The sequence below is a fragment of the Botryllus schlosseri genome, chromosome 16 (assembly GCF_051294905.1).
Source record: "Botryllus schlosseri isolate E-star chromosome 16, Bs_hap1, whole genome shotgun sequence".
Taxonomy (NCBI): domain Eukaryota; kingdom Metazoa; phylum Chordata; class Ascidiacea; order Stolidobranchia; family Styelidae; genus Botryllus; species Botryllus schlosseri.
Window position 1 is genome coordinate 9357450 of NC_137251.1, and position 23383 is coordinate 9380832.

Sequence of the window (23383 nt, forward strand, 5' to 3'; positions counted from 1 at the left end):
TGGCATTATCTTTGTATCATAGAACAGTACATCGTTTTCTGGTTTCTCTAGTTCTAAAATTTCAGAACTAATTTTGCGGACTTTCATAAATAAAAATCAATCCAGAATGCAATTACGGAAAAAGCTTGCAACTCAAAAGAAAAATTGGAACTATAATTCAAGGAGAAATTCTCTGCCTTCTCTTTATATAGCACCCATTATTATTCGTCGTTCTATTGGAGTTTCTGCAATAAGACAAAGTCCTGCTAAAACTACTAAACCATTTTTTTAAAGAAATGCGACTTCGCTGTTTGCTATAGATTCTATTATTGCCTACTGTGAACTGTCGCAAAATTGTACAGTCAGATTTCATTACATGTTGTTTAAAAAACCTTCTTCAGCTTTCACGTATTAATGGTCTTAAATGAGTTGTAGGATATTTTTATACACTTTGATACAAGACTTGCAGCAATTTGACGTAGGATAAGTCGAAAATGAGAGCCTTCCAAAACCCGTTCTGAATTTCTAAATCTTCTGGTACATTTTGCAATTGATGAGAATAATATTAAAATATATTTGGCAAACCGGTCGGAAAGTTGACGGGGAACGGCTCCGATTCATGGACCAGTGGTTGGGAACCAAGGTTCTAGAACGATGTAATTTTGAGCTCGAGCCGAAATGTCGATTTATGCCAAATTTTAAGTTATTATTCATTCCATTTCTTAGCGGAATCTACCAAATATCCTATGTTTCTTCTATCTTTGGACCAACCAGGTTGATATGATGACGCAACCCCCCTTTATAGATATTGAAAAATGTAGTATAAAACGACGGTCTTGGGCCCCTATTTATGGGTGATTAACATAACCTCTAACTTCATACATATATTTCACCCACACAGGTATAATGTGATGTGATAACATTACTGTAATCAAAAACCAGTGTGTATTTACATCCGCGCCAGCCGCGAAAATTTATCAATTGAATGAAATTGGTCAATAAATATTGTTACTTGTAGAACTGATAGCAGCGGTGACTACAACGATTTGGAGGGCACGTAGTTAGACATCTTGAGCTATATGTTTACGCCACAAGATAAAACTATTCGTGAGTTTATCGGGGGTGAGCGTCGGGCGCGCCAAATGTAATTATTACTTTGTTGAAGCATGCTTTTATTACGTGACGCGCGGAGAAAGCTGTCGCCGCTCAAAAGATCGCTCGTCACACGTGTACCAGAAGAAATTGAAAGAGAAACTTCTTTAATGAGACGCGTATGATTCCCCATTTGCATTCATTCACGGGGTGCAACATTTCCCTTTGTCTGTCGCGTTTGCACCTCGGGACTCACATAGCAAGGACAAGGCCATCGGGTACGATTTTCGGCCAAGGTTCTATCGCCTGCGATCTTTCTGGGATCGCACTTCGTGTTGGCTAAAACTTTATCTGCCTTGGTGTATCTTTTGGCGCGGAAAAGGTGGTGCCTAATAGTCCCACAACCGCTGGCAGCACACAAAAATACAGTTAAATTCAATTCTGTACATTAGGCACATAATATGCATATATGCGCGTCACGAAGAAAAATTTGAAGTTGAATACATCTGAATACTCTAACCAATGTAAATTTACGAAAATTTTCGCTACGCCTTGGTACTTCTATACTGGGAAATGAGCATAATTTTATGGCATTTGACTACTGCTCTACTTGAGTTGAGAGCATTGTCATTGACGGAGGCCTATGATATTCGGACACCACTTCTTTAATAGTTACCAATGTCTATACGTAAATATTGGAAATTACGATTTGGTACAACTGACTTAAAAATCACTCAATCACCATATAAAGTTTTAGAGTGCATTGTAGGCAGTCGACGCATACTAACAGGGCTGCCATTATACCGATGACAGATAACCATCATGTGCATTGTGCATGTGTGAATCGTCATACCCACAGAGACACTGCTCTTTTTGTATAAGTTTCAACGGGAGTGCTAATGGAGTGTTTATCATATGTCCAACTTGTTTACGCCGATGATTGGATTAGGAGTCATAAAAGGCCGCACTTGTGTATAGGGCAATGTATTTCAATAGCCTATGTTCTTGGAACATTGAAACAGTCGTATAGCCACTGTGACCAATGTCTGCCAGCAAAATTGCTATAAAAGAGGGATCTGAATCGAATCTGTTTTGTTCAGCTACCAGCAACATCATTCGATTGAGTATGGGGCTTGCAGTATCAGCGATCTATAAGCAATTTCACAGGGCGATACATTGGTAATTGCTAATAAAATGTTATTTCCAATTACAATTTCCGCCGCGCTGATTGTTAACCTCAAGAACTGCGTAAATCCCAGTCAGGAATCAATATCACCGGATAGTGTCTTTAACGCAGGCCAACGAATGCCTTCTAGTTTCTGTATTCTCTTATTCGGTGTGCACAGTTTTATATCTAGTTGTTTTCATTATTGAATACTGAGGTGGGAGTTATTTGTTTGAGATAGGCTACTTTATGCAGTCTCTGGTCCGACTCCTACACCGGATTCTTAAAATGACCGAGATCCGATCCGAACAACTCATATACCTACGACCATATATTTCTAGTAAACAGTAGATAGGCCTAATACGGTATGAGTTCAGGTTTTGTATGGAATATTGCAACAAAAGAAACATGACGATAAGAATCACAGGTTTGTATTGAACAGAGATTTGTATCGGCGGCTTCTGGCATGTAGTTGGCAGTTACAAGAGTCATGATCATTAACAGTTTCCATTGCGATTCTGACCACATCAAAAAAGTACGAATCCGGCTCCGATCCGGATCTGGTGTGTGTGTGTGTGTGTGTGTCAATGAGTGAGACTCTGTTTCCCATGGATTTGTGCGTCTGGCGTACTCTGGAAATGTATACGATTACAATGTTTTAAAGGGTGACCGGTTTAATTTTGGAGGCTCTCTTTTGGTTATGAATAGAGTCCACATCAATGTTTAGTTCTTAACGCATATTTTTCAACATTCCCCTAAAGAAAGGCTGCGACCATTCGGCCTATGCACCGTAAATACTACGCAGTGCGCAACGTATTCTTGCTATTGTACCTGTTGGCTACAGAAATGTAATTTTCTATTCAGTCGGACTAAATAATCTTTCTCTCCCTTTCTTCTCTCTCTCTTTCTTTTCTCTCTCCCTCTCTTTCTTTTCTCTCTCTCTCTCTTCTCTTTCTCTCTTCTCTCTCTCTCTAGAAGTCTAGAACATCTCCAACGCGATTTGAAACCTCCGCTCGATGTTACAGTTATGCTCACACTGCTTTTACCTCATACTCCATCGAGCGCCTCATCCTATTTCCATATCACTAAGCCGGCGCTTCGAGGCGGATCGAAATCTTCGCGCAGGTGGATGAACGTGCGAAATGGAGAGCACTGGGAAATTCCATACGTCGTAGAGGACTTAGGTGAGCTTCTACAACAGTAATCACCAACGCGGTGCTCGTGGGCGTCAGAACGCCCGCCAGAACCAAATGAGTCGCCCGCGGTCGCAGTAGCAAATATTCAAATGAGAGCTTTTAAGGTCGAAGTGCAGCATGATTCCATACGAACAGCAGTTGAACATGAGTCAGTCGACCCGACGAAACATGCGAACGCAGTTTTCGATCGGGGCGATGCTCGTCTTCGCTCCCCAGGAGGCCAACGGCCTTGCTCAGTGCTCTGAATGGCTCAGTATGGATTACTAACCTGCGGTAGTTTAGTTATCGTAGTCTAAGACAGGGGTGGGCAATCTTTTCAGCTCGAGGGTCGCATTCAACATCCGAGTCCGTTCGAGGGCCGCCCCGTAGTGAAATTGGGATAAGCGTACATGGATCATCATGTTCACAACAAATCGAATCCTGAATTAATGATAACGCACACGCGTCAGCAACATTAACGAGAATAAATTAACTGGTCATCCTGAAGAACATACTTGCTGAAGACTTGAAAGTCAAATACCTATTGTGGTCTCGAACATTTTATAATTCGGTTGTTTTATTCAGCGGCTAATAGTTAGATAAATTGTGACTATGATTAGGATGTTCGGTTTAAACTGACGTTTCAAATTGCAGCAAGATATATATTATATAGGCCTATCAGTCATACTTATTACATGAAATGCTTTTTAGTCGATTCTTTAATAAAATCGAAGCATTCACATGCAAGTTTTCGTTTTTTGTGAAGCAGTTGTTACCGAAATTTGTAAATGATTTTGTACCTTAGAACTGCACGCTTATAGGACGCATCTACCTGAAACACGCTCGAGTCGGTGTTTCCAAGTACAGCGTCGATGGTAATGCATTTGTTAGGGTTGACTATCCAAAATCACACGCACATGATCCGCATCAAGTCATTTCGGTCTTGACTTTCTGGGGTGTTTAGCAACCAAAAAAAACTTTCAAAATTGGTAGGCCCCAAGGTATTGCACTAGCAGGAAAATAAATACCGAAGTAGAAGTACTGCGTATCAATATAACGGCGAAATGTATTAAGAGAAAGCTTGATCAAGTCGCTGCAGTAATTTGATTTTTAGTGAGCATTTTATTAATAACTTTATTTGGGCTTTCGCGGACCACAAAAAATGTTGTCATGGGTCGCATGCGGCCCGCGGGCCGAAGTTTGCCCACCCCTAGTCTAAGACCATAAGTGAATAAATCCAACATAGAGAGGATTAACAGCGTGAGTACCTGATAGCCCTTCGCATTAACCAGTACACGAAAAGTAGCTCTTGGTATCAAGACGGTTGGTGACCCCTGTTCTAGAGTCTAGTTCTAGCGACACTGCTCGCCACGGACATTATTGAGCGTGCAAATATCAAGCAACCCTGGTTCCCGACTGTATGAAATATTCTGCAGGTCCCGACTCATCGACACGAATCCGTGAAGCAATGCAAGAAATACACGACAATACATGCATGCGATTCGTCCCGAGAATACTGCAGCAATACTATGTTAGATTTGTCAGAGGCAGTGAGTGTTCTTCTCAGCTGGGTATGCGAACAGATGAACCGAACACGGTACGTGGCCATATAGACTCTGCTCGGTTTGGTATCGGTTAGTGAGTTATAGCTTATCCTGAAGGGTTCTGATCATTAGCCTTTTAATTCAAGCGGGATTCGGTTCCCACACTCCCATTTATTGTAATCATGCACGATTTGAAATCAATGGTAATGTGACGTCACGCATATACATTTTGTGACGCAACATATTAGAAGGATATCGAACCAATGGCAATAATTGAAAACTTGACGTGCTGATGCGGCTAGACCGCAACTTTACCGCACTGTAATCACTAATCAGTGCAACCCGCCGCTGTAGCTTTCTTGATCTCCCCGCGGTCTTCTTACACTCGCGACATTCGGATTTTCGATATGATCAATATATGATAATGTTATCGATATTCGATATCCAGATTACATTATCAACACACTGCGAAACTAAAGGGATTATACTGCACGAGATAATGCACACTATTGGGTTCCATCATGAACATTCTCGACCAGACAGAGTTCGCTATGTAAGAATTGTGGAAGAAAATATCATCCAAGGTGAATGTGTACTGTGTAGGCTATAACTTATATTCGTAAACTTGATTGGCTTCTCTTAGCAATTCGGTTCCCGTTCCTATAAAATTTAAGGTTTGAATCCATAAATACTTCATAAAGGCCAGGCGTACAACTTTAAAGTTCTACCGTGGAATGAAGTAATAAATTACGGCACAGGGTATGATATTGCATCTATCATGCACTATCCGGAGTGGGCTTTTTCACGCAATGGCCAGAATACCATAACCGCGGTAAATGGAGGGGAGCTACTGGGATTACAGGTTAGTTTATATTGTGTGCGACGGAGTAGCAACGTGAAGATTTTTGATTCAAATTTGAAACGGGATGATATGTTAAGTGTATTTGTTACTTGGAACTACATCGATTTCGTGAGTTAATAAATAAAAGATGCTTATATAGTATTTTGGAGGAATTGTCAATGTTCAATACCAGAACAAGTGTAGCCTATATGTTTGTTGAACTACATGAACTAACTAATCAACGATGCAAATGAAACTATTGTTCTATTAGCAGGACAGCCTATCCAAGACTGACATCCTCCAAATTAACAAGATGTATCGATGCAGAAGTAAGATCACCTTCTCACTATACGTTTTACGGATACTAAGCGACGGACTACGACTTGTTGACAGTATATAGATCAGGGCATTGGCATACTTTGACCCGCGGGCCGTATGCATGCGGTTAGCAACACCGTTCTGTGCGTCCCCCGAAACGCTCAAGAAACATATTGATAAAATGCGTACTAAAAATCGAATTATTTCGGCGACTTGACTAAACTTTTTCTTAATATGTTTCAAAATGGCAATGAAAAGTTTTAGTCTTACTATGATGTTTATTTCTTATTTTTGTTGCTACCGGAAGAGCCTGACCTCAAGTCCCACGCATTTCCAAGATTTCACTTGCTAAACATCACAGAGAGTCAAAACAGAAATGACATAATTCGTTTCACGAGCGTGATTTTTAATTGGAAGCTCCAGCAATGCTATTACTTTTAGCACTGTGCTTGGAAAACCGATTCGCGCGTGTGTGAGGTAGATTCGTCCGCGATGCGCATAGAAGTATTTTATGTTTATATTATCAATATCTCGTATAGAAAATGTAACATGGTTATGATGCTGTCAGCATTGTGTGTCCTGGAGGTAAAGCATAAATACAATCAGCACATCTGTGAACAAATCGTTGTCCACAGATTCGAATGTCCATCCTGTTGTAAGAATCGATACAAGCGATTTTCATCTTCATTGAAGACGACCTGCTTCTAAGATCTTGTCAATATTTCTGACGCGTATATATTTAGTTTGTTCTAAATATACATTTATATTATCTCCATATTTCCTCGGTCACTATATAATTATATAACACTATTGCATTTGGGCTAATAGTCTCTTCTTTGGTGTAGTGAATAGATTCAGAAGTTGAATGCGGCCCACGAAGCAAAATATTTCTCCACTCCTGACATAGGGTGAATTAACATCTAAATCAGGGGTAACCAACTCAAAAGGGTCCGCACTTCACAGGCTACTTTTCAAATTTCGTAACTGCTGCGGGCCGAAGGAATGAGATATGGAGACAAATAAGTCACGCTTCAGCAGCCACGTTTTTATATCCTTCGTCAGTACAAAGTGGTGCTCAATAGCGTGAGCGTCGAGCATAGTTACCACAAAAGAAGTACTATTTTAATAAAGAAATACAAATGTAACAAAAATATCATGATCATCAATTTCTGTCGTTTTTAAATCATGAGCTGCGCAAGATACCTGACATCGCTCTTCAGAGAATTGATATTGGGGTGAGCGAGACACGGTACTAAAGACTATATCCTTGTAAAGCTTGATCTTATGGGGAATCCATAAGGGCCTAAGCCAGAGGTGGCCAACCTTTTTGCCATTCACGGCCGCACTTCGACTACTCATGTAGCCTACGGCCGCATTCCAGGCCATAGTCGTAATGAACTGGCTGGACGCCAAATACCCATGTTACACTGTCTATGTCCATTTCCGGTTCACTATGGACTAACCTATTTAATGGTATAGGTTCACTATACGCACCGAAATCGCGAGCGGTCACTGGTCTGCTTATGTTATGGAATTGTTCATAGTCGCGCCAAGCGCGAAAACTTTTTCAGACCCACTGATGAATTTCGTCATTTATATTAGTAGTTTTACATATTGCTATTGAACATTCATCCTTTCTCAGCCCATGTCATCAGATTCACCGGCATAGAGTTGATGAAGGGGGTGTTTTCGTAAATTTAGGGCAAGTTGTAAATGTTATTGCATCTTCGGATGGGCCAATTGTTATTAGTCACTTTGTTGCGTGCTGTTATTTGTTGACCTCCTATCAAGATTTTCGGTATAGGGAGGGGCACACGATTCCGAGTCGGTATTTCTATATGAGGCGCCTCATTTTTCTCTGCTGTTCCCATCTACGCAGTGGGGCTGTGATTGCAAAGGGAGATTCTATATTAAAATTGAAAAATGAAGCCACATCGAATCGCGCCCCGCGCGAATAAAATTTTAAGATTAATTAAAATCTCGCAAGAAATCGGGAGTCTATTCGTAAATTCAGATTGCAATTCGATGGCCGTCAATACATACTAATTGAATTACGTGTCCACGGCCGCACAAATTCCCTTCTACGACCGCAGGTTGGCCACCCCTGGCCTAAGCCGTTTTCTAGGCGTCCCGGTATTGGCAGTGTCTTAGGCCATTGCCCGTCGAGGCAATATGCACATTACCCATTCATATCAGCTGATTCCCCCTCGATGGAATGCTGTTGCCATCGCCGAAGCCGTTGCAGCTAGTGAGGAATAGTAATGTAGGGCACGGGAGAATAGCTTATTTTGAAACAACTACAGCAATAATATTTTGAAACTGACATCACTTACAGCATTTCAAAAGGTGTTACTTAGCGTTTTTCCGAAATAAGATCGCGGACCGCGTGTTGGTGGCCCCTGATCTCCGACTCTCGTATACCATCGCTGTATCACTGATCGTATCATCGCCAATATTCACTACGGTGACTATAAAATGTTGCGGATGAAACTCTACGGCAGGGGTTCTCAACTTCCCTCGTATAACGGGCCACATTTTAACAGCGAAAGAGGCTGCGGGCCGCAGAACATTATCACCATGTATTTGCGGGCTACTATTCAATTTAGGCTACTATAGCCCCATTACCAGTCTTATACGGGCATTTAGTACATTTTTATGCACTATGAAACATTGCAGTTACTGTTTTTTGTGAGAATATCTAACTTCCAGTGGCGCAAGTAAATCCCTTCATGGAGCGTACATTGCATACGTTGCCAAGTCGGTGTCTGCACCTTCAACCCAGGGATATCTAGAACTCCTAGCTCTAGATATCCCTGCTTCAAACCCTTCCACAAGAGAACCGAACTCTCTGTTTCAATGCGTGAGCGAGCAAGTATAAAATTACGGTAACTGTTTCGTAACAGAGGCCAATAGCCCTTTGAGCTCGCAGTGATAGCAGAAGAAGTCAGGCGTTCGGGGACATTTCTGAGCAAACCAATCAACTCTTCTCCTTTCCTTCCATGGCTGGAGCCCTGCACCAATAGTTACAGATGTCAGCTTTGTAAAGTTGATGTTTTTTTACTGGTCCCCTCCCCACGTTTGCCCGTCTGCATTTCCTCTGGAAATATGTCCAGTCTGATAAAACGCACTTGGATAATTTTCTATGCCACGTGTGTGCAGTCGGTGGATTCGTCCAATGCTAGGCTAAAGTAGTCTACGTGGAAACGTGTTTCAGAACATGCGATAAAAGATCGACTGACTTTGCTGTTACTCTTCTGGTGACTGTTGAATCAGACAATTTAGCTTCGAAATTTGTCAGGTGATGTTGGACTTGCTGCAAAGTTCCGGAAACAGCGAATATTCGCACAGTACGTTAAAGTTTTATTGAAGTCACACCTTCTCTAACAGATTCTTTGTTTTAGCGATATTCCAAGCAATTATGAGCAATGCGTCTGTTACGTATTCGGCAATTTTAACAATGCCTCGCAACATGGATTGGTGGGTTTGAAACCAAGCTAGCAACGTTTTCTCCCAGATCAGGCAGTACAACTCCAGAAGAAACTATCGTGGTACCATTTTAAGGTTCTACGCTTCGTTACAACAACTGTTCTTCGACACATGTGACACATCGGTCATCCATAACAATACCGTGCCAGTTGTAATTGCGTTCCTACTGAAAGATGTCGCGGGCCGCAAAATAATCGTCTGCGGGCCGCATGCGGCCCGCGGGCCGCGGGTTGAGAACCCCTGCTCTACGGTCTACCTACGGCTACGTCATATATATGTTTCCTATACCTATGTCTATCCGCTCTATTCTATACCGCGCCGACAAAATTGTCTTCGTTTCAGAATGTGAAGACAAATCCAATAATTGCAACAAATCTGCCACAACTCACAGATGCAAACGTCAGTTCAAAGTCCGAAAAGCATGTCGCAAATCCTGCGGTATATGTTGATCACGTATATACGTGAGCCTGTAGGATAAAGAATGGAGTTGGTCTTCAGCATTGTACCCAAAACTACCAGTGTCCTTATTTTATCAACCCTATTTAGCGAGAAGGCTACCTGAATAAAGTATACTGAACTTGTAGGTTACGCCTGTGTTTGACAATGGTTAGGCAGGTGTTCTTGCTGCGTAATGCCAGGATAGTAGTTCGTTCGAGATTTCTGACTCAAATGTGGAAAAAATAGTCGATAGGTATTTGGAGAGGACTATTCGATTGGAATGTGTATCGTTTCATCGTTAGGATTAGGTGTTATTGTGGACGAACGGACGCGAGTTAGATATCCGGTATATTATGACCTCCGCATAATATTTCACCAAGAAAATCATAGCAATATTCTACTATGAAGTTGTAGTGAGAATGTCCAGGGTATGTAAATTTAGTGGGAGAAAACCTATAGCAAAACCTACCAGTTAAGGCAACACAATGACTGCACGCAGCTCAGGAACGCCCACGTCAAGGTATGATATTTTTAAGGGATCGACAAAAAGTCATTTTCCCAACATTGTCAAGTGCTAGCTGAAAACTGCTCAGTGTATCTCCATTATGGCCCCCTTCATATGTTAGGGCGCCTTTGCCCTTCATCGAATTTTTGACTTGGACCCAAATTTTCATTCTGGCTACTAATATGGTCGTTACCACAATAACATTGCTACATCTATATATAATCATGATCACCTTGATTTAAATTTGAATCTGAATAATCCGGACTCCGTAGGTTATATGCGTAATTACTACGTATACCTTCGGATGACGTACCACGATTTGACCTCGGATTTGATCGATGGTATTGTCGAATAATAAATGTGCACTCAACTGCATTGGTGCAGAAAATGGTAAACGTCGTAGAGATCCATCCCTACTAAACATACACATCTCCACTCATATTAGTACTTCTCATGGGTGTAAAACAATCCCAATAAAACGTGGATGTTTGCAAAACAATGGCCCGTTGTAAGTGTTAGTAATTATAATAAACGTTTTCGAAATTAGAAACACTTATATCTTCTATATATTGGAAGCACTATTAGATGCCGGACTATACACTTTGAGGACGACAATCATGATCAGAATAGGTAAGTCGACTAAATCGCGAACATTTTTCAAAGTTAATAAATGAATTCGGTTAATACTATTGATACTTGCATATATTGTGAGTCGCCTCTGTATACAGCTGCGCTAAGTTGGCAAGGGCATAACTATAAAGCGCTTTGACATATCAATATCGACGGTTTCGGCCAACATGCGTCAATAATTTTGCGCTTAGGTTTCATCGCCGACGATCTTTCTGTGAGCGCACATGCGAAGTCTCATGTTGAACGGCTCGTTCTCTCATAATTTCGAATATAGTTTGGCTCAATTCTGTAAATTTGGCGTATTTTTAATTTTCAGGATGTGGTATCAATATCATAAGCAAAAAATCGAGTGAAAATAAATCGCGCGAAAGCGCCAAGAAAAATTTCAAGTCAAATAAGTATGCAGCGAAATCTGCAACTTTATGGTAATATACGGAGATCTACGAAAATGTGACTGACCTCTGGGTACGTCAAAGCGTCGGAACTGATATTTTGGTTGGCCTTGTAAGTTCACAATAAATTCCTGAGCAATCCATTTATTGATATACAAGTATGATTTCGAAAATTACCTAGCGGGCCACGGTTTGGCCACCCCGTCTTATTCCATTCTATCTAATTCTTTGCGAGCCCAGGCTCGACCAGTTCAATTGCGACTACATCGATTTGTTTTCTAGCTTTGGTCGCTGTGGTGATTTGTGCTGCCGATGCACGCAGCGTCAAGTACCGCCCTGATGGTACCTGCGGAGTAAGAGACATTTTCAAGGAATGCCCCGGAACAACGTGCATACAGCGATGGTTTGATGAAGACAATTGTATGACATGCCTGTGTGATCCGAGCAAAAGTAAGAACTTCACAAATTTCAGTGTTATTCGAATTTAGATTATTTAGAATTCATCGTCCCTTTTCGGTGATTCGAATATTAGCCGAGAACGATTTCCAATTAATGCACGCAATGAATATCCTTATTTCGACAAATATAGAATGAAAATATGGAATAGGCTGGTTATTTTCACAGTCAATTTACGAATCTATTTTGACGCCGTACGTTTATGACACCACAATAGTCAAAATCCAACTGCTGTGGTGAAAAAGAGCACTTTATGTGGCATGTCGCGCTTGTAACTGTATTTTTCTTTATCGGTTTGCATCAACTGATAGAATCTTGAAGAGATTTAGTTAGGACCGTACATTTTTTGCGTTCAGATATAATGGGTGACATGGTACTAAGCCCGGAAGCAATATCTTTCATCGTGGATGGAAATCGCGACAAAATCGCAAAAGGAGCGGATCCTACGAGAAAACTCTATAACACCATACCGAGCGGGGACAGATTCATCATACCATATTCGTTTAGCTCGGATTTAAGTGAGTGATCATTCTTATTCCGTGCTTGCCGAAAGGTACACGGATCTATGCCTCAACAATACAAGCCGTACGTTACAGCTCAGGCTACGAAAGATGTGATCGGAGAAGCCATGAGAGAGATGGAGCAGAAATGTTGTTTCACATTCCGGCAACGAACTAATGAAGGGGATTATATGTTCTTCTTCAGGGGTTCCGGATGCTTAGCACCTGTGGGTCGGCGGACCGGGGAAAATGGAGTATGTATCCAGTTGGGGTATCAATGTTTCTCTGAAGATCTAACATAATCAAGAATCGCATTCGCAATAAAGGATAAATGCAATAAACCTGTTTATTTGCATTGCGTATACATTCTTCAGACACCCATATCATACCTATTATGTTTATGTCATATTATTCTCCTGATGCTGTTGCTTGTAGTTTTTCTGAGTACATTCAGCGATATATATCTCATGTTTCTAAAAGAAACTTACGGCATATTGCTGCCCCGCCCCTCAACAGTGTCAATTGCCAACCTCATATTAACGCATTGACGTAATACAGTGCCGGTACTTACAATGCATTGAGCTACTGCTCAATGGTTTCTAAATGTCTTCTCCAACAGAGACGCACATCCACAAAGTTTTGCTGGAATGCAACATGTTGTGTTCATTGTTATTATGGATTGCACCAGGCGTCGCTACTATGATTAATAAATTAATTTTACATCTCGGCGTGTCCAAAAAAATGCCCAACAGCTCATATGAGACATTGTTCTAATATAATTGTGTAACCGCTCTCTTAAAATACATTGGGATCTTTCCGATTTTCTTCTTGTTCCGTACAGATATCTATCGGTGACGGATGCGCCCACAAGGGAATTGTTATCCATGAGATCATGCACAATCTTGGATTCTTTCACGAACACCAAAGGCCAGACAGAGACAACCACATAAAAGTCATAACCGCTAATGTTTTGCAAAGTATAATGTTACGGATTCGAACATTGACTCTTTCCGATATCATAACTGGCGCCACGTTTTTATCAGATTCTCAAGATCAATATAAGATTGTGCGAAGTATCGACTCACTGGGATCCCCGTACGACGTTGGGTCTATCATGCACTATGATGCTTACGCGTTTGCCATAAACCCAAGTACACCAACCATGACATTTCTTAATGGTTCAGCATTAACTGGACTACAGGTGAAATCATTAAGTTTTATAGATGTTACAAAAGTTCAAGTTCGAATTGTTAGCGACTGCACCGCTGAAAGTTTTATAACCCTCCCTCAGTTTCCTGTACAAACCTTTCCGTGGTCGAAAGGATACAGCCTATTTTATAAATTTACTTTTATTTTTACGAAAAATCAAGTTAATTCCGTAGTGCTTACATTCCACCTATGGATGAGGCCATAAGTGCTTTTCACATGCCCGTTATTACAATTGTTGCTTTCCTCGAATTTCCATTTGAATTCGCCCAAATCCATGTATCCAATGTGTGTACTGTACAACTGTACAGTGAACCTGATTTATGCATGTTCGAACAAACCAGGAAGCCTGTGTCTGTATATATTTTGAAAAACTTTTGATTAGTAAGATTTGGCCAGGCGCTATATAACCATAACGTGACTGAATATCAGTTGGAATCTGTATCGACAGGCTCATGTTGATCGACTAATCTGTTTTCTAACTCACTTTGAATTATGTTGCAGCAATCACAGTTATCAGTGTACGACGCCGACCAGATTGCGAAGTTATACAACTGTAACGGTAATATACTACTAATGTATTCATTGTTTTGCAATGCTGTCACCGCTATAACAACTTATTGTACCTGATAATAGATCTGAAGCAAGCATTCCATTCTGATAGGCCACCGCGGCTAATTCTCGTGCATCATAATTCTAGCTCCTACAAATACTACAACTGCAGCAGTGACGACGACCACCACAACTACACTTGTTACATCCGCAACTACGAACGCACCGGTGGCAACAACCAACGCGACAGTGGCAACTACTACCGGTACTTCAGTGGCTACTACTACCACGATGCCAGTGGCAACCACTATCGGCTCGACAGCGACAACAAATACGACCACGCCAAATACAAATGTTACAACGACATCGACACTCGCTACGACCAGCGGTGTTCCTAATCTAACTTGCCTTGATAAAGACGGTGCTTGCCCGTATTACGCTACTGTAGGGTTCTGCACTGATCCGAGATTCTCGAGGATAGTGGAAGGGCTGTGTCCGAACAGTTGTGGTGTGTGCAGCCAGCAAGGTATGTGCTTGATGAAATGGAAATAATGAAGGGCCCAAGCCCAAAGGCTACAATCTATCAGAGCTACTATCCCATGCAGAATGAAAACTATGCATATGCAGTTGCGAGACGAAATGGAATGGCTAAATAGGGCTGTTAATGCCACATAATGCAAAAACTGACTTTTCGAGGAGAAACATGAAACAACTGTTTTTTTTTTCTCGTTGGTTTGGCGGTTGCAGCTATATACGTTAATACGTATACGCTGTATCTGACAAAATCGTTTATGACACTTTGTGACATCAACTACGGTGTAGTTAGCTAATCAAGTATATCTTTCGCAGGTGCGCCTTGCTTAGATTTGTCCAACAAGGAGCTTTGCGCCGCGTGGAAGGACCATTGTGGCAGAAAAGAAGTGACAATGACGTGCAAGAAGACGTGCGGACTCTGCTGAATTACCATCATCATTTCCGTGAAAACCAAATCCATAGAACAGTATTACAACGCCAGACACGTTCTTTGGTCTGAGCAAAGCGACTACGCGATTGCGCGAAAGTGTATTATTTTTACGAGTAAATTCACATTTCTAAATGGCGTCATATATCACAGGCTGCCATAATAAGGTAACCAGGATCACATCATTGCGTAAATGAATTGCAGCCACCGGTGCTGACGGAGAGCGAGGTTATCCACATGTTTTTACGAGGTCCAATTACAGAAATGCCAGAAAAGGATCAGGCCACACGATATATGTGACAAATGCAACTGTTAATAAACAGGACAGAAATTTTGGATGGCGGTTGAAAATCCACGGGCCTGAAAAAATCACCAGTGACGTGACGTCATAGTTCAATCGTGATGTTACTATTATCGATCACGTCACTGTATACGAGCATATCAAGGTTGGAAGTCGAGGAGTAGAGGTCTGTCGTTTCCAGGCTATGGGAGTATACATTTTTCACTCATTTGCTTTTAATAGCTCCGCCATTACTCGTACCAAGTGGAATCACAGTTCTCGCGAGTAAGCGTAGTGGTAATCCACAGCTGCAACACCAATGGGTTGCTGGTTCGAGTCCGACCCAGGTCGACTCCAGAATTCCTACCCAAGTGTTGGAGGTTTATATAGGCTCCTACTCGCCATCTCATCCGTGTAAGCGGTGTCTTATGAAAGCCTAGAAGTGGATCGTGCCACAAGTTGGCATAGCTACGGTCCTACGGTATAGAAATGAAGAAAATAGGCCTGGTGTAAATGACCATAGTCGTCGACAAACACCACGATTACCACAAATAACAACAGCTCCCACATTGATCACTGCCTTCAAATCTAATTCGAGCATATACCTGATGACTAGGGCAAGTTTTTGCAACTTTTGCATTTTTTTACGGCTTCCGACAGCTTCCTAGATACTCAGAATATATGTACTATGATGTTTTAAGCTGTTTGCAGGGTGCAACTTTTTGCAACTTTTCTCTATTTTTCATGCCCATTTTTACTGCAACTTTGATCAATATTGCGCAAAAATGTAAAGGAGTGATTTAAAAACATGCTATAAACTATTGCTAGTATGGTTCTATTCTCATTTATTTGCATAACTAAGAGCTACATGATGGGTAAGCCGCATCTCACTCTTATCTATGAAACAATGGCTTGCAAGCAAGAAGTTCAACTACCCCTGCCAAGCACGACCGTGTCCGAACAACATGTAAATAGATCACTTTATTGATTCTGTCATTTAAATTTGAGATATTTCTTATTTCACGAACGCCCAGGCGAGACCACCGAAAATTACATTTTCACTGGATCACCTTATTCAGGCTAGCGATTTTGTTAAAGTCGCCAAGAGCGAGTGTTTCTGCAATGCCTTGGGTCAAGTTTGCAGACCTAGGGGGTTGGGGTGTGTTATTTGATTTGTTTTAGGGGGATTAGGTTATCGCTATGCTGTTTGGCTTTTTGGGGAAAATTATTCCCGCATTGCGTAAGTTTCTTGGTGTATACCAACAAAAATGTCATCTCGCCAGAATTTTTGGCGGTCTCGCCAGAATGTCCGTGAAATGGTAAAGTTACAATTCTGACAGGTCTGCAGGAACTATAGGTCATACTATGGAACCTTTCGAGTATCTCATACCCCATTAATTAAAAAAAAAATTATAAATGCAACTTTTGTCAAAATTCAGTGCAACGTTTTCGCGATTTTAGTGCAACAAAAACTTGCCCTACTGATGACCGTCGCTGTGTCATAGAGGCACCCGTTGCATTAACTTCGGAGGCAAACATCTTGACATGATATCTATTAATATTAATTGCATTTCGATGACTCTCTTCAGAATATAGTGTCGAAACTGTATGACCAGGCAACATCAAGTACATAAGACATTCTATTCCGAATTGAGTATCATTCATTACGACGTCATAGAGCAGGGGCGGGCAACTTCTTCAGTCGGCGGGCCGGATATAGGAAAATTAAGTACTTGGCGGGCCGGATTGCTGAATCGATACATTATTCGCCTATTTATCCACATCTTCAAGGAATAAATCGTATTTAATGAATGTATTTTAAAGACAGCAATGTCACTTCAAAGCCATTTCTCGCCGATAATGAAGAAGACAATGTGAGAATAGCATTGTGATACAGGCGCCGCAATGTCTGCTTCTATCTGATCAATCAACACACGGTGCAATCCCTAATTAAGATTTCAAGGCGTTCGATACCCCGGTACCCCTAATTTACCAAGATATCAATTCATTAGGGTGGAGTAGGTGACGAGATAGCGTCGTTGTTCAACAATCTCGATATTGAATTCATGCGGTCCGCGTGCTCTACGAAATTTGAAAAGTGGCCCGCGACCCGTTTTGAGTTGGCGACCCCTGGTATAAGCGGTGTCTTACAAGGGTTACCATACGTCATTTTTTAAGAGGATTTGTCCTCTTTATTGACTTTTTTGAAAGTGTCCACGGAGGACGCCCAAATGTCCTCTTTTTTGGGATTTTGTCTCTTTTTTGAGATGGTTAAATATATGGCAAAATCGACTGAGATACAGTAAATTAGCACTGAAGTAACGCACCAGCGGCTATTTCGGGAGATGAGCCGGAAAGTTGACCTTTTTTCTAGTCAACCAACTGATAATTTGAAAGGAAAAACTGTCTTTTGGACGCTGAGCGATTAAGTTGACCTATCTTTTTTTTAGTCAGACGACCACGAAGTGGGAAAAATTTACCATTTTTCAGGATTTTCCTCCGGTTTTGCAAGTCTGAAAATTTTGAAAAAGTGTCCTCTTTTCAGATTTCCAAAATATGGCAACCCTACGTCTTACAAAAGCCTAGAAGTGTGCCGTGCTACAAGTCGGCGGTTATGGAATGAAAAATAAGAAATATCAGCCTGGTGTAAATGACCATTATAGTCGGCTAACACCATGATTACCACAAACGATATTAGGGTTGAGCACATCGTAAATGCCGATGATGCACGTCTTCTCGCTTCGACGTACTTACGCGTAAGCTCCACTCTCGCACGCTGCGCACACGTATATCATAACATATACAGTCACGAAAATTTGACGTAGTAAGCAGGTATAGTGAGAAATCCCGGCAGACTGGGGCCGCGGGCCACACCATTATGTAAGACGGAAAACTCTCCGCGGGCCGGATCCGGCCCGCGGGCCGTTTGCCCGCCCCTGTCATAGAGTGTGATGACGCGGAAAGCTCAAATAAGTATATCGTTTGTATAACCACAAAAGAAATAATGTCCGTTGTACACCCATTTAAACATAATTGGGTGTTTTTGAATTATATCCATTTGTGTTTCTCAACCCCGAGTCCGCGGACTCATTTGAGTCCGTGGAAGGTCCTTGGTGAGTCCGCGAGCACAGGAATTTTAAGTAATTAATCGGCTCGGCACACACTTTGACAGATTGTCAACCTGGTAATTCATCGGGTGTTTCAATGGAAAGACGCTATAGTCTCATAGTGAATTTCATATTTTAGGTAATTTTATATCGATAAAACCCCAAAAAACGATCATGGATCCTAATTTAGGGGTCTACGGACTTAGTTTTAGATTGAAAAGTCGAAAATCCACGAAAATGTCAAAATTTTCAACTTTTTCTTCCACTTCCGATATGATTTCGGAACATGTAATTGACAGACCTACGGGGCTCGTTCACTTTCGGACCGAAGTCATTGCAGCCTTACGGAGAAAATAGCTTTTTGGTCCGAAAGTGAATGAGCCCCGTCCTGGTCCGGTTTCGTCAAATTTCGATTTCAGAATTAGGCTGAGTGATCCGCAAAATACCTATTTTGAAATGTTAGTAACCTTAATAGCTGTCATAAAAAATGCAAAGATACCTCAAATATATGACTGGCGGTACTCAACTTGAATAGTGCTTTCAGAGCTACATTCATTGCAGTAGAATTTATTACCTCTAATTGTCTGTGTAACATCTTCTGTTTATTGTATAATTTGATTCTCTCTTATCCCTTTATTATGACTACCGGAGTACCGGTACAGCTGACTTTGTCCAGCTACCGTTCCTATTTATTATTGCATTGTTACGCCAAATTTTGGCAATTTGGATTTCGTTTGAATCTCTTGCTATATGCTTCTTATCGTGCCGTTAACTCTTGTTGATAAGGAGCATACGAAATTCTTTCAAGTTGATAAATTATACTGCAGTGAATATAGTTTTGAAAGCATACCAATTTATTGCTGAGTATTCAATATTCTCAATTCACATACCGAATATGCCAAGTATAAACCCCTAGGACAGCTCTTCAAACACACGTATGCAGTACCGTAACTGCCGCACCCCAAACCCCCATAATTGGGGGGGGGGCGAGCTCGAATGTGGACCAAAACTATTACGTGAATTAACATAAATTATGGAGTATTTTTTCGAAATTTTTGCATCATTAAAAAAAAAATTCGAGATGTGCGCGATTTAATGATGTCGGATTTCTTGATTATTGGGTACCCTTCCCCCAAGAAAAAATACGCATGAGTTATATCATTTTCCGAAACGCCCCACTCAGCTCTACCGGTAAATCTGATTACATGAGCAGAGACATGATCAAAAATTTACAGCTATATATATGTAATTCCCGATCATGTTGACCGATTCAACCATGAAATATAGAATATTTTTGCGCTTCGCGCGGTTTATTCGAAACAAGCCGGTTAACTGAACAGTACAAAAATTTAGCTGAGAAGTAGCGGTAAAAGGGTATCGGAAGGGGGAGTTTGGGGGCGAAGAAGAAGTTACATTTATCACCCTGTGGGGGCCCAAGACCAACCTTTTGTTTGGAAGGGGGGGGGGGTGACGAAGTATTGTTACAGTCCTGCACGTAGTCACATTGCACACGTTTCCGGCACGATATACGCTGAGTATATTGTTAATTGATTATTGCGACTTTTTCACTTACAGAGGTTATTTGGATATTGATAAATCGTAGGGACATGTGCTAATCACAGAAACAACCTGTAGTTATCTATTATAAGTAGAACTCGAGATATGGACTGCATTACTGAACAGTTGCTTGAATTGCAAGCCGATAGATGTCGAATGACAAGCTTAAAAAAGCCTCCTTGACTCAATTTTGGACGAATGTGCAGTCGATGGAGCATAGTCTTTCAGATCTTTGCTAGCAAGCTGCAACAGCTCTTTTGCTATTTCCGGCCACATAGCCTACTTGTGTGAATCTGGCTTTTCAACTCTGACGGTGAACAAAAGAAGTATAGCAATAGACTTCAACCGGAAGATGACATCAGATGTAGCCGCAGTGGCGGCTCGTCCTATAGGGCAACTGGGGCATTGCCCCACCTAAAATTCTGTTCAATAACAGTTCTTTACCATTTATAGACGCACAGCAATCTATATATACCGAAATCACAGCAAAAATCGTATTCTTCTTGTCCTTTCGCTTGTAAATGCCCATATATATAGCGAAGTCTCTGCGAAAATCGAATTCTCTTCGTGTTTTCGCTTTGCAAATGCCTAGCCGGGGCATGCCCCGGTAGCGCTCATAACAAGCTTTCACTGTCTATTCTCTCAAAGCTGCGCACAATAAAGAAACAGTGATTTACTCTCTCCTATTTATAAAATGACCGAGCAACCGGGGCAACATAGCCTACTCGCCCTTAAGGTGTGATGTAACAATCGTATCTACATCTGAACTCGGTTACCGTCATATGCGTTTAGTCGACCTTTGCTGGTATAGGTCGATTTTGATGGTGTTTCACACCATGATAATTCTTGAAACTTGGTATGTCATGTCGTGATGGTGGTATTTAACATTGTCCCAAGTTTCAGGGTTTCTACTTAAAGTTTAGGGTAGTAATTCCGTTTCCGAAGTTGAGTGTGTGCTGATTCGTCATGTATCGCAAACAGATTTTACTCAAAAGCCGGTATTGGTATCCATTGATTTTGACGATGTACCATACCCAGATCGGTCATGACATTTGGTACGGTAAGTCTTAATGTTAGTATTCAACGCGGTACCGAGTTTCAAGTTTGTCACTGTACTGTGTTAGTGGTAATTTCGTTTCCTAAATCGAGTGAGAGCTGACTCGTCATTTATCGCAAACATATTTTACGCTAAGCCGGTATTGGTCTCCATTGATTTTAACGATGCTCCCGACCTAGATCCGTCATGAGCTTTTGCATGGTATGTCTTGATTTTAGTATCGAACGCTGTGCCAAATCTCACGGTTGGCACTCAATGATTAGGGCAGCAATTTCGTTATCAAGGTCGAGATGTTAAAGATGTGCGCTGATCTGACACTTAGCCTACCTAACGCATTGCGGATTTCACGCAAAAGTCGGCGTATCTGTGTTAACGCTAACTGTGTTCCATACTGAGATAAGTGATGAGATGATGATATCATGAAACAGTTTACTAGCATCCTCGGTTTGCATTCAAATATTTACTTTTATTTTATATTCTCCAATGTCAATTTTGACCGTGAAATTGTGGCCTTCAGGCCATTTGCTTACAATTACAACCCCTGTCAAGCGCGATAGCTGTTTCGTTTTCGATGGCGGCTAACAGCTGATCGCTTGATCAATGATCAGCCTATTCCTCAGTAAATTTTACGCAAAATTCGGTGTTGGTCTGTTTGTATTAATTTTGACAGTGTACCATACCGAAAACGGTCATGAGGCTACTTCTCGTTGATTTCATGTAACAGTGTACCAAGTTTTCGGCTTTCATCCACGTATTTATTCGGTAATATATTTTCCAAAGGCGATTTTGCAGCAGACATATAGACCGTAAGCCGTATGTGTCGTGTGACAGTCTCCAGCACCAAGGCCAAAACATCTCCTATGCTGTATCGGGACCGAATTTCCGAGGCTGCTATCCGTAGTTCTTCAGAATTATGTTTTGGATTCAATATGACATTGTCCAATCTATGAGATAACAATTGCGTATGTGTCCGAACTCGTTGACCTTTCCAGCTAGGCTTACGCAATCTCTCGAGTTATAGTCATTTCCATTTCTGCAGATAATTAGTCAAGTCAGGTATAGTGCGAACATGAGCCGTGTGAAATCTTTGTTCCGTACGCCGTTTACGCAGTTACCACACTTCAAGTCACAGCTCACCGGCAGACCTCTCGCGGCACATACGTTAAATCACTGTTGTCGGGAAGTTCGTGTTACCGTAGTTCGTACCACTAAGTTACTTGTTTACGTTGGAAAACTCCATTGTGACGTCATCTTGATAAAAAGTCGCTTGCAGCCCTTGCCCCACCACCCGATATTGTCACGAGCCGCCACTGGATGTAGGCCTACATTGACAACCATAATTCCGGAATTCGATAAACTTGTCAAGCAAGATCAAGGACAAAGCTCTCATTAAGTGTGGGTTGAGTGAAAAACAGTGCTTGTTTTTTTGTTGATACCGTATTATACTCTCTTGGATAGAAATCAAAAAACCTACTTTTCGTTAATGTAAAGCTTGAGTCCGCGGATATATAGACGAGCTTGAGAAGAGTCCGCGGGTCAAAAAGGTTGAGAACCACTGATATAGAGTTTGTAACAATGACAATGCTCTGGATTGATCACGATGTTGCCGAAATGTCATTTCCACTAACGCGCGCAGCACGACCTAACATCGACCTCGCCCTCCGCCACATGCCACCTCATTTTGTCGCTTGCGTCTTATATTCTCTGCATTACTTTTCATTCAGTGTGCATGCCTCTTCTTTACTTCGCCTAGACTAAGGTCGGTGTCTGATATTAAAGGTTACTCCAAGTTGTTTCGACACCTTCCTATCTTTTCATTGTATCGCAGTCTTGTGATGTTTTGAAACGATGAAAATATTAATAAACCTGATTGATTGTACAACATTTTATGGGTGTTGTGACAGGACTAACCAAGGTTGCAAGGCTTCCGCGTCTCGAAAAAAAGACCGCAAATCTAATTCCCGTTGTTAATGCAACTTTTTGAGGAATCGAATCATTGTGCTCAGCCATTCGTGGGTCGCAGTTCACCGACGATTTTCGATGGAATTCACAGTGGTGCGGGGCAGCTTACTAGAACCGTAGCAATTATCGAAACTTACAACACTCCACTATGTACAGTACACATGCCCGCATTCACTCATG

At 41.4% G+C, this 23383-nt stretch overlaps 2 protein-coding genes across 5 annotated transcripts; both read left to right on the forward strand.

Moving 5' to 3' along the window:
- Positions 1–2014: 2014 nt before the first annotated feature.
- On the forward strand, positions 2015–10188 carry LOC145458232 (protein SpAN-like). 4 transcript variants are annotated; one of them, XM_080336550.1, is made up of 7 exons: positions 2015–2663; positions 3262–3420; positions 4848–5008; positions 5404–5539; positions 5657–5817; positions 6068–6125; positions 9943–10188. In XM_080336550.1, the coding sequence occupies exons 1-7, from the start codon at positions 2621–2623 to the stop codon at positions 10047–10049; spliced, it is 825 nt and encodes a 274-aa protein (XP_080192676.1). In that variant the 5' UTR covers positions 2015–2620; the 3' UTR covers positions 10050–10188. The 4 variants fall into 4 exon arrangements, with proteins under 4 accessions (XP_080192676.1, XP_080192677.1, XP_080192678.1 ...); XM_080336551.1 differs by having other exon boundaries at positions 6071–6125; XM_080336552.1 differs by having other exon boundaries at positions 5714–5817.
- Positions 10189–11021: 833 nt separating this feature from the next.
- Positions 11022–15375, forward strand: LOC145458228 (zinc metalloproteinase nas-30-like). The gene is made up of 9 exons (XM_080336544.1): positions 11022–11173; positions 11848–12015; positions 12378–12539; positions 12618–12775; positions 13363–13498; positions 13565–13722; positions 14232–14289; positions 14428–14805; positions 15129–15375. Exons 1-9 carry the CDS (start codon positions 11161–11163, stop codon positions 15236–15238), a joined length of 1341 nt encoding a protein of 446 aa, XP_080192670.1. The 5' UTR covers positions 11022–11160; the 3' UTR covers positions 15239–15375.
- Positions 15376–23383: the final 8008 nt, after the last annotated feature.